General features: G+C 23.2%; 1 protein-coding gene across 1 annotated transcript; it reads left to right on the top strand.

The window, feature by feature from the left end:
• The first annotated feature begins 5,316 nt into the window (after nt 1-5,316).
• LOC145832486 (uncharacterized) lies at nt 5,317-5,844 on the top strand. The gene has a single exon (XM_082939803.1). It carries the CDS (start codon nt 5,317-5,319, stop codon nt 5,842-5,844), a length of 528 nt encoding a protein of 175 aa, XP_082795929.1.
• The last annotated feature ends 7,422 nt before the right edge of the window (nt 5,845-13,266 follow it).

The following is a 13,266-nucleotide window of genomic DNA, read 5'->3' as shown; positions in this document are numbered from 1 at the left end:
TTATTTATTTACATCTATATTTATGTGAAATGTATATGAAAAATAATTATTTATTACTTACAAACATTTTAATTGCTACACAAAACAGTCATTATTTGAAAAAAAAAGATCTCAAACAATTATACCATACATTTTGCACAAGTAGCTACTTGAAATAGCAGTTTATTTCAACATGGTTAATCAAATTTACAATTTAAAAGATACAACTTCAACCTGTACAATTTATATAACGTTGATTTAGTCAAAGTTTTATGACTTACAAAATATTTCAAACTGAACTAAATTAATAATTTTTCGCAAACTAATCAATTTGTTAATAGAAATGTTTTAATATTTTACCACGAATAAAGTAAATACGTCATAGACAGAATAAGAACTAAAATATTTCAAAATCTAGTTGAAAAATTATTCAAAAATATAAGTATGTACATATAAGGACAGTATAAAATTATTCTATTTTATTGGAACGAGTTTATCAAAGCGGTTATATTTGTCTTAAACACTTCATTCATTTTTCTATTTAAAGCTTATAAGAAAAAAGAAAATCATTTTAATGAATTCAACTTCTATTTAATAAAAATATTACAGTTCAACATGGCTTCTTATCTGTATATAAAAAGAAACTGTTTTTAAACCACTGATATTAAATAAGTTTTAAATGCTCAAGCTTAATTTTGTTAATTATTAAACCGTTTCATTTTAATTTAGTCCAACAGTCTTGTGGCTTATAAAATACTTTACTTTGATAACACGTAGGTGTTAATATGGTTTAAAAATCTAAATAGAAAATTTGTAATTAATTAACACTATGTTAAATACTTTCCTTGAAAAAAGCTTCAAAACAAAAATGTTTCAAAATTTAAAAAAATTTTTATGTTGCAAAATATTAGTGATAAGATTGTATGAATTAAGTTTTATTTAGTTTATATTTAGTATTATCAAAACAAGATTGTCAAAATTTATATAGATTTTAAATACCGTTTTAACTTTGTTTCAATTTTAAAACGGAGTAAAAGGTGAAATTCTTAAAGTTGAAAGTGATTTTATTACTTAAGTAAATTAAACTCCATTTAAAGCAAAAAAAACAGGTATTTGATCTCTCATTTACATTTGATAAGAGACATCTCGTAAGTATTTGTTATATATTTTGACATTAAATAAAATTTGATAATGTAAGATTAGTTTATGTTACTTATAAAAATTTTAGTTAATAAGGAAAAAAATAGTAGCCACATATAACTTCCATTTATTTTCATTGCTTTAAATTTTGTTAAAGTTTTACACAAAAATTGAACAAACTTTTAAGTTATTATGTTAGAATGGGAAATTAACAAAACTGTACTGTTTCATTAAATCGAGTTTATTAAATACTCTACACATGTTCTTAGTATTATAATTAAACTTTTTAACTTTTTGTATATTTAATTTGATTGAAGTTAAAAGATACATATATTCATAGAAAGTTAATTAAAATACAAAGAAAAAAATTTACAGTTTGGATATAAATTATTGCTCTATATTATAGAAGTTTACATTCTCAACAAAATATCAACGAAAATATGAAGAGCTGAAGACTTTTTTTTTGCCCTGAGACAAAACTAAGGTTTAACAATAGGTTTGATCATGCCAATTCGATCATCAGACCACAAGCCTTGAAGGAAGGACGTGACCGGTTTATCGAAACTTGTAACGAAACATTTTTGATGTAAAGTTGAATAAAGCGAATCTGTTTGAGAAACTAGTGTAGTTTTTATAGCTTTGTTTAAACCGTATTTTTTCTTTATTATAATAAAATTAAAAAAAACACTCTAAAACTTAAAACATTTTTGTAAAATCTTTATTTATAATAAACTAGGTTAGTATGCTAGACCCGTTTATAACATTATATAAAACAGTAAAACATATCAATAGAAATAATTTCTAAAAGAATGATATTCAATATTTTGTACAATAACTAACTTATAATGTAGTTTATTCCATTTTTGCTAAAGCTGTCATTAAACTATATATAATTGGTTGGGACACACTTTGACTTAATAATTATTAATTTATTTATTCACAGTTTTGTGACATATAAATAGTTTTAAAAACAAAACTAACCATTATTGATTAACTTCCTAGTTTAAAAATAAATTTTATGTAACACAAAAGCAATCTACATTACGTCATAAACAGTTTAAGAGTTTATAATGTTAAATTTAATTAAAATTTTAAACTTTAAAGTATTAGTATATAGATTGTAAAAAAATATTCTGTTTTGTTTAAATAAGATCGGAAAACCGATACATTTTTTCAAAATACTATACTTAACTTATACAGGTTAATTTGTATTGATCAACTTTTTTATCTTACGGTAATTTTTTTTCGAATCGAGTTTACGTTAGTAACGTTAGACGTTAGTTTTAGGTTAGTAACATATACGATTTGAACTTTAATGTCATTTACGTTTTAGTTTACAGTTAATTAATAATTTAATTACTTGCAATTACTTTTCTGTAAACAAACTATACAGCGATATTTTTAATTAGAAATACTTACATAACAAGAAGGTTCAAACTATCAAGTTTTATTTTCAGTAAAAATTGTTAATACATGACCTTGCTAAACTAATCTTTTAATACTCAATTTACGAACAAAAACTTAACTTTTTGTATTTAAATTTATTATATTTGAATAGTCACAGTTTTATGAATTCAAAACTTGATCAATTGTACTGTTGTTAATCTTAGCTAACTTAATATTTTAAAAAGAAAAATTGTTTTACTTTCACACCAAAATAAACTACACACGTCATAAATAGCTTAAAAAATTCAATAATTGCAAAATTTAATAGTTTTACATAATGCAATACATCAAGATGAAGAGATTTGAAGTTAATTTTTTTATGTCTTTTCAAAACCTGAACTTAAAAACTTATTGTGCAAGTAAAAGCTGAAGGTGATACATTAATATAAAATCGGAAGTTTATAATGATTTCAAAGGATTACTTAGCAAGTTTCAGTGCACTTTTGTTCAATGTCACATAATTTTTGGTTGAGTATTATTATCAGAAAGTGATATTTCCGATTTTCCAATAATATATATTAATATAATAAAAAGATACCAAAATGTATATTTTGTATTGAAACTAAAAAGTGGCAAGTAAAATATTATTTACAACAACTTAACTGAAACTTGTATAAGTCTTAAAAAAATTATAGTTTATGGTATAAACTATAATTATAAATAGTCTGAAAAACTTGATTGACAATTTTTATTTAAATGAATAAAATTGTTGTTTTATTTTTAAAGACACATTTTAAGACAGACTTTTAAAGAACAAATAAAGAAACATGTAATAATTAAACTAAGACTAAGATAAGTCCAAATTTACTAAGTTTTACTATTAAAAAGAAAAATTGTCTTAGTTTACTTCTCGAATAAAATTTTTTATTGAATTAAAACTGTTACTGTACATTAAACTTGAATTTTATTTATGTTAAACAAAAGCTTAAAACTTTTGAAGATGTTCTTCAACTCAGTAGGAAATTTTACAAAACTTCGCAAACTTTTCAATTAAAGCAATAAACTAACACAAACTTCGCATTAAAATATTTAGGTTTCTAGAAAAAATCGTTTTTCTCATCTTGCAAAGCAATAATAAAATAATAAAAATTGTTTAAATAATAGTTTTGTTTTTATTCGCAAAAACAAGCTTCAAAAAACATTATAAATACAAAACTGTTTAATATTATAAATTCGATTTTTATCTCCTTCGTTTCTTTATTATTCGGCTATGGACAGTTGTCTACTAAATTATCATAAAATATATATACATGATTAAATTATTAATAAATAGGTATATGCAGAAAAAATAAATTTTATCACTAAGATGGTATGGGAGTTACAGAACTGATGATTATAAGTAATATTAATTTTGATATAGAAACTTACTTAAAGAAGTTAAAAAATAACAAAATAAATGACTTGTACTTTTTAAGCTAACGGTTATTAAAGTTAAATTATTATTTTACTTTGTTTTAAAAACTTGTGTCTTATAGTTTTACTAAACGAAATTAACAAACTTGGTTTTTATAAATATTCAAAAATTTCAGGCTATTGAATATTTTTAAGAACTATAAGGTTAGTTGCTACGGTAAAATTTTAAATAGACTATTAGCTTAATTCGTACATGATTAGGATAGACTTTCAAATAAATATCCTTTTTAAAGTTTAAGTATTTGTGAAATAAAAACAAAAAAGTAATATTAAAGATATTCACATAAAAAATAATAATTAAATTTTTAGTTTTAAATATATAATAACATAATATTAATAATATTGTAACTGTTTTAATAAAACAAAAATAATAAAACGTTAAACAATCTTTTTTCGTTTTAGGTTATTCTAGTTAAAATGTATTAAATATCTGTTTAAAATACATTTAAGCAAGTGACATATAATGAGATCTGTTAATGACTAAAACTTTATAACCGTAAAGTACTAGCTAATTAAATAAATAAAGTATCAAAAAAGTTTAGTTATATAAATTATACAAATAAATAAAAATTAGTTTATATTTTTCCTATCAATAAACTTTAGTACATTGCCAAATTTACTGTTAAACTAAAAGATAGTAGCTTTCTTTTATTATGGTTTTATAAAAACCAAATTAAAGCTAACTTATTTGTAAAAATTTAGAAAATAAACAAAAAAATATCTTGCTTTTTAACAGATTAATTAACTTTATATATATGGTGTTTTCTTATATCCTAGAGTTAAAAAACAAAACTATATTTCACATACTTCAGTAAGATGACAACGTTAATTTCTAGTTTTATTTATTGGTTATTTATAAATCTCTTTATTTAAAAGTTCATACATTTTAGCTTTTTTAACTCATTAAACTCAGACTTTTTATTTCTTTACTAAAAATTAATTTTCGTTTTAATATTATGTAAGACATTTTTACGACTCTAAATCAATTAAAAAAACTAATTTAGGTTTGTAATTATTGTTGATTAATTTACAACAAAGTTTTTTAATGTTGAAAAATGATAAACTATTAATTATATTTATCGATTAGTAAAGTGTTTTTATTTAAAGCTTTAGCAAAGTCTTGTTTATATTGTTGGTAAGCTTAAAACTTGTAATACAAATGTGATACATTTTACGTAAAAATATTATTTAGTTATGTTTAAATATAAGTTATTTTCAAATTAAACTATAAAAATAAATTTCTTAACTAATTCATATATTAAGTTTAACTAATTAAATTTGTTCTAATTTAAAATAATTAAGAGGCTTTAAATAAAACACTCAATGTTAAAAGCAGAAATGAGTTCTCCTTTTCACAAAGTAAGATCTCCAGTATTGTATGAAAATCGTTACTGCAGTCAGGATGAGTTCAATATTGTCGTATGCGGAGGAAAAGATGAAAATTGGGATGTTACAAATGAGGTTAGAGAAATTAAAGGTCCTGATTTTCAAAAATTTTCTGAGATGATTCCAATGGTAAAACCAAGAATGATATTCATTAATACAGCCGTAGTTGGTTCAGATTTGTATGTATTTGGTGGTGACCGTGACAAGACATGTTCTTTTGAAGTTTATTCTGCAAAGACCAAATGCTGGAAAGAATTAAAACTCCCTAAACCATTAAAATACTATAGTGCCTGTTCATTCATGAAAAGTGTTTATGTAATTGGAGGTTCCGAAAAAGATTATCATTTCGAAAACAACTGTTACACATATAACAAATCACTAAACACGTGGACTAAAGTAGCTAAATTGAACATAAAAAGACGTTCGTCGGCTTGCACCATATTTGAAGGCAAAATCATTGTTATTGGAGGTTACTCTTGAAAAATGCTAAAGTCAGTAGAGTCGTTTGATCATCATGAGAACAAATGGAATATTTTATCTGAAATTTTAGAACCTAAAGTTAACATTTCTGCAGTTAGTATTGGAAATAAAATGTTTGTAATAGGTACAATAGCTCAAAGGTGTAGTGCTGAGGTAAATGACAACATTTCTAGAAGATTTGTGTTTTTGACTTCACAACTACGAATGAAAAGTTATAACAACCTTTACACAAGAACCCTAACTATTGGTAACAAGTTGTTTGTGTTTACTAATACAGCGGACAGTAATTCACAAAAACCCGTAGTATACGACGTAATTAAAAACGAATGGGTCACAAAAGGTGATGCTTTGTGCAAAGATCACTTCATGCTCCGTTATTTTTCCACATTACAAAAAGTACCCAAAACATAAATTTACTTTTGAAAATGTATAAATAAATTTCTAAAACTCTTTCTTAAACTAACTATCACAATTTTGTTGACAACCCGATTTGTTTTGTTAAAATTTTGTAACACCTTTGAGTTTATTTCGTCAAAATTTGCGTTCTGATAAAACTGTTAAGTTGAGAATGATATACATAGAATATTAATTATAAAAAGATAATACTTCATTGTTTGTCAAAGTATTGTAAGATAAGTACTAAAGTTATTAGTAAAATAATTTAATTCAGTTAAGAATTAATTACGATATAGAAAAGCTCTTGGTAAAAAGACAATACAGTAGCCTGTGTACTAGCTTGACTTTCTTGATAAACATGTATAAAATTGTATAAAAGCTATAAGGTGCAAAATTTTGACTAAAACTAACAAAATATTTTCAAAATTTTTTACGCTAGAGCAATACTTTGTTAACATTGTTACATAATATTATAAATACTATTCTGTAATTAAACTTTTAAATTTAAATCTATCTTATCAAAATAACTAATAGAAACATTTTGACAGCTTAATGCAGTTTGTAAATACTCAAATTTATTACTACAGAAAACTTTTATAAAAAAAATATAAAGACTACTGTTTACTAAAAGATTATATTGGCTTTGACAAGCTTGTTATAGTAAAACAGAACGTTTATCATACTCTTTATATTAAATGTTCGAGAAATGTAAAATTCTTAATTTGTTCATTTTTTTGAACTTCTAGCTTGTTGTTTTTCGTGTAATAATTAGAAAAATTTACTGTTTAAATCAGTAAATTAAGCACATAAGTTATCTGCTATTTTCATCATATATTTTTGAGTAACAAAAACGCGACAAAACCAATATCAGAAGTTATAACAGTGTAAGTAATAATTTTATAATCGTAATTAGCTTATTACTAATTTTAGTCATGAAATCAACTATTTTTTAGATAGCTGTCTTTGCAAAGTATATGGTATTATTATTCAAAAGATGTTTCATACTCATCTGTTTACTGTTTTATTTAATATTTCAAATGGGTTCATCTTTATGTAGTTTATTTTTCATTTCTATTTGAAAAAAAATATCAAAAAATAAAGAATTATTATTTTAGTTTTTGGAAAAAAAATGTTTTATCTGAACATTCAAAGCTATTTCTGAAAAAATAATTTTCTTGCACAACTTTGTAGTGAAGTTTTTTAAACAGAGGATTTAAAGCTTATCTACTTTATAATTAAGCTTTGCCTCGCTAATTGTGATTACTTTTCGAATGTAGCAAACAAACTTTATAAGCCTACTCTAAAGTTTGTTTCTGATGTAACTTAGTTTACATTCAATAAATATTTGTATCAATTAATGATTTAGTTAATATAAAAACAGCTAAAATCTTAAGATATAATAGTAAGAGTATGTGTAGTTTATTTGATAGACTTCAATTAATGAAGCAGAACATTTTTGCTAATTTGCTGAACATCACTACAATATTTTACATAACTTTTTAAAGAAAATTTAACCAAGTTTTAAATACTACCTAAACTATTTTCTCCTTACTAAACTCTATTAATCATCATAAGTAACACAAACCAAAATCCTGGTATTAAGAGGCATAACTTTAAGAATAAAATGTTTGATAGACTTGTTTCAATAAAACAGTATACTTTCGTTCATTTCTTTCAAAAATTAGCAACTTAATTATCTATCAAATTCTTGATATTTTATCCTCTTAACTTAATTGTGACGTAGTGTTATCCGTTTTGTATAAAAACTAAAAATAGTATTGTATTTAGATAAAGTAAATTATTAACATTACAGATATTGATAAACCAAAGAATAAATATTTTGTAAGCCACGAAACTGTGGTTAAAGAAAACAAGAAAACAATTAAACTTCAACAAATTAAAAAATAGCCATAAGTATTACTTTATTTAAGTTGTCTCTTTTGAGGTTTAAAGAAAGGCTATTTTTTCTACTGTTTTGCTAAGTTAGTTTTTTTCTAACTGTTTTGATAAACAACTAAAATTTTTATGTGATAATCAAATCAAGTTATTGGTCATATATTTACTTATGTAATTTATGTTTAATTAGTAAGGTGTTAATGTCTATCTTTAGCTAAGTAAAATTAGTTTGTTTTTGGATCTTTTTGTTTAAGCACATTTATTCATTATCATTTTAAATAAATGGAAGCTATTTTTTGTAACGTAATAAGTTTAGTTGATGCATTTAAACTTAATTTATAAATATTCTTCAACCTTTAAAAATAGATTAATTAACTAGACTAAAACTGCAAAACGTGAGTGATAAAATTTCAGTAAAATTTACTTTTTGTATATACTTACTACCTAATCTTAATTAAAAGCTTGTTAGTTACTAAAGAAATAGAAGAAAAACTGTTTATAGTTTTTAAAGTTTAAGTAAAAACCATATTGTAGTTGGAGCAACCTACAAAAAGAAAATAACTATAATATAACTTTGTAAATAGATAGCAGTTAATGCATTGTATAAACGTACTAAGTTTAATATTGCAGTAAACATTCTTGGAAAAATCTGAGTCAAGTTGTACAACTCCTATAGATTAAGGCTTAGATTTCTTATAGTATAATTTTAAGTCAAAATTAAAGTTTTTTCTATGCGTGTAAAGAAACTATCAATCTTTTTGTATGATTAAGATATTTACAAAGCTCATAATACTTGTTTTATGGTAAAAGTTTATGGAGTTTATAATCACGGGCGGTTTAAAAATAAATTTCCACTGACAGCAAACTTAAGTTTTTTTTTTTAGTTTATTTAAAATGAGGTTAAGGTTAAAAAATCCTTGAAACAAAATAACTACTGCTTTGCTACGAAATAACCTGTTAGTCTATATATAACTAAAATTTAATAAGTTATAGTCTTTTAAGTTATTTTTTACATTTTTTAAAATAGTATTTGTTGGAATATAATTTCTAAATACGGTACTTATTGCATAGTTGTTTAGTTGTATGAATAGCCAACAAATAAATAAATAATCATCAACTAAGTTATTTAGGAAATAAGGTTTTTCAAAGTTGCGTCTTTTGCGAAAGATTATTTTTCTTAAAGCTTTGATTAAATTAAAAACTGCATTTCGTTTCATTTCAAAACACTAGGTTTCAAAAATGTTATTACATTTAAATAACTAACTTGTTTTCAACATAGTAAAATTACAATTAACAAATATCTCAGATATAGAATGTACACAAAAAACTGAAATAACCATAAACTTTAGTTTGATATTTAAGATACTAAGATATTAAGACATAATGTAATTTATTTCCGTGTGAAAATAATGTAACTTTTCTATTAAATGTAGTAATAAATCTAGGGCTAAATTGGCCAGCAATTGTTTAATTTGTAAGTCACTGAACTTTGACTAAATCAATGATGTAAATTTCCAACAGCAGCAATTGGCTTGATTTTAAATATTTATCAATATTATAACATATGAATAAAGCTTGAGCTAAATAACGTTTGATTATTTAAAGATTTCGTAGAACAGATTTTGTTTAACGAATTTTAGAAATCTTCAATTTGAATATCTTTTTCTTAATTCTTGACATGTCTTAAGTCTTTTACTCCATTAAAGGGCATTAAAACTATTTCTATAGCAGACAAAAAGCTAAATAAAAAATAATCATTCGACTTTACAGTTATTTACCGGTTATAGTTTGTTAATACAAAGTTAAACTTTGTACTCTTTTTATATAAAAATATTATAGTTTCTCTAACAAATTTAAACTCAAAAAATTAACATAATCAACAAAAGTTATATTCATGACTTAATGTAATTTAGTTTTGTGTAAAATATTTATAAATTCTTTTTTAAAGCTAGTATTTCTTTTAACATATTTACTTCACTGCTTGTACTTTATTTCATTTAGTTATAAGACTGTGACTAAAAAAATAATAAAAATACTTGTAACGGTGGGTGATGTACCTTTTGAGTTGTATTAAAAAAGTAATTAGTTTTATTAAACCTTTTAATATTATTTAGTTCAACTGAAAAATATCTGAGTACTTTTCATATATTGATTCAAAATTATCGCTGTTTATTTCTATTGAATACAAACTATTATAAGTACTTGAGTATGTAGCTGTGTGTAAACTTCAGAGTAAATATCACTATGTTTTAAATATAAGTGTTCTTAAACGAATATTAATTTCAATGCAACATTTTGTTACCAACTTAAGTAAACTAGGAAAGCAAGTTTGTTTCAACAGAAGTTTACGAAAGGTTACACAACTATTCTTAGTATGTGGTTGCATGAAAATTTGGTTGTATTCTCGACGTACTATTATAACTTGGAACAAATTATGAATGAAAACTAAACTGTGCTTTTTTACAACAAGTTATTTGAGCTGGTGATCCTTTTTGAGCACAAAATAGTGCTGATTTAGTCATTGATTTGTTAGAAGTTTCTTGTTTTTGATTTTTTTTTGCACACGTTTTTTGCAGAGTACAACTATCCGAAATCATCCTAAGATATTTATTGTAAAGTTATTTTATAACAATACTATTTTTACGAGCAGTTTTTTGATTTAAATTCTAAGTAATTAAATATTGCATTGTTTTTTACATTCTCAAACATGTTTCTCTAAGAATCAAAATGTAAATGTTTATGTGTTTCCTAATTAATTGTTCTTCAGTACGATATGTCCATTCGTTGTGATGTATAGTTTTGTATAGAGTAGCTATAAGTATTAGTATCTTTAATAGTTATATTAAATTAACTTTTTGTTCATTATGGGTCATAGTGCAGGTTTAAAATATAATATGCCTTACTATTTATTAAGTAAAGTAACCTCCTTTTTATGTAGGTTATAGTAAAAATAAGTTTATTAAATTGACAACAAAAAACTAAATATCACTAAACATGAAGCGTTTAATGTTTCACTTTTGATACAAACTATCTGAAGTAAATAATTATTAGAGTAAATGTTTCAAAAGTAAAACATGCAATAATATAAGTAGTTATACATAGTAAGTGGTGAATTAAATACTTTATCCATACTCAAAGTGAGTTAGTGTATACCAAACATTGAATTAAATATATATGTTGTTTTTAGAGTTTTCAAAAATTTCAATTAATTATTAAAACACTTTGCGTATAAATTTAGAACTTGTATTAGCATCGCAAGTAAACATGAAATTTGATTTAATTTTGAAATTATTAGTAAAGCACCAGTAAAAAAGCAACATTTATTAAATAATTATTTTAAAACTTTAGTTAAAACTTTAATTAATAAAAAATATTTTGTCAACTTGATACAAATTGTATGAGCCTACTATCAAAAACTATTAAAATTCTTGTCTTTTTTAGTATAAGTAGAAATAGTTTTGTAAAATTAGTTCTGTATCTACTATTACTTTTGCTTTGTTTTTTTTGTTTGTTTTTAGTTTCGATTTGCTTAACTTATATTAATTTTTGTTGCCTACACAAACAATCTACTTTTAAATGTTTTTAAATATATTTATTCTTTCTTGTACTTGATTTTAAACCATTTCGTATATTTTGGTTTTTGATTTAATTTACAGCAAGAATAATTTTTTTTTAATAGTTTTTTTTCAATTTTAAGATATTTGAGTTAACATAAAAACAAACAAAAATACTGGTATTAAGAGGTATGGTTTAAAGAACTAAATATTTGACAAACTTGTTTCAATAAAACAGTATATTTTTGTACATTTCTTTCAACAAATAGATATTAAACTATTTATTAAATTCTTGATATTTGTGTCCTCTTAACTTTATCGTGTAGTGGTGTTATTTGTTTTGTATGAAAACCATTCATGAAAACTATTTACATAGTGGTTTAGTTTCTTTAAAAGCTTATTATTAAATACGATTATTGTATTCAAAATTACGTTCATCTTTTTGAATGGTACATAAACATTACTTTAAAAAACAATAAAGTGGGAATAAAGTAGAGATACTGAAACAAAATTGTAACTAGACTTGCAAAATAGTTCGACATAAAACACGTCGGCTTAACAGCCAAAGCAACGAAAAAAAAGCAAAATACAATAATAAAACAAAGACATTAAAACAGTCAGCCGACGAAAAAAGCCAAACTCAAACTAGTTTTTTACTTTTAACGGGAAACTTCAGAGAAGAGAAAGAAAGAAATAAGACAATTTTCTACCGATACAGAGCGGTTACAATACATCAATATGGTTTAGTAACTAATTTTAAACAACCATTTCCGAAAAAAAAAATTAAGTTGTTACTATATACATATTTTGACGTTTGATTACCAAATATTTTACCTTTTGATTTTTAAAACTGACAAAAAGACTTATAATCAACATGTTGTTATTATGAAATCATATTCAGTATCAAAAATTTAAATAAATAAAAATGACAAATATTTTCTTATCAATTACAATAAACTAATCTTTATAAGGAAGTTGTAAAGTTTGTTTTTTGATGGATTTTGCTGACTAAAATAAAATATGTGTATCTTTAAACTTTAAGAACTTTAGTTAAGATACAAAGAATTAAAAAACTAGCATTTATATTAACAAAAGTGTTTAACAAACTTAATAGATTTTTTAATATAACAGAAAAAATTCGCACACTTTTGTGTAAATATTTAGAAATACAAAAGTTTGTCTAAGTATTGTGTTAGAACTTCGCAAACTTTTAAACTAGTAAATAATCGGAGACTTAACACTATTGTTTTTTGTTTTTGTTTGCTTTTCACTCTACTGTTAAAAATTATATATGTTGTTTTGTTATAAAACATTTTGTTAGTGTAACACTTTTGAGTGAAACATCTTTAAACCTTTAAATTTTTTAAGTATTGTTGAAAATTCATTAAAGCAAACCATTACGTTTCATTCAAATTTACTAAAAAAAAACGTTAAGCTCTAACTTTATAAATGTGAATAAATCTGAACAATAATATCTAGGACAAAAGTACTGACTTTGAAAATTTTTTTTAAATAAAACAAAACAACTTTTCACATTCTTTATAGCATTGTTTGTCTATAAAAAAGTTAAAATATG

The sequence above is a fragment of the Thalia democratica genome, chromosome 3, assembly GCF_965202585.1.
Source record: "Thalia democratica chromosome 3, ktThaDemo2.hap1.1, whole genome shotgun sequence".
NCBI classification, from domain to species: Eukaryota; Metazoa; Chordata; class Thaliacea; order Salpida; family Salpidae; genus Thalia; species Thalia democratica.
Note: the sequence above shows the minus strand (reverse complement) of the source record. Positions and strands in the feature narration are given on the sequence as shown.

Excerpts from the sequence above, each read along its gene's own strand:
- LOC145832486 (XM_082939803.1), top strand. The coding sequence starts at position 5,317 with ATGAGTTCTCCTTTTCACAAAGTAAGATCTCCAGTATTGTATGAAAAT.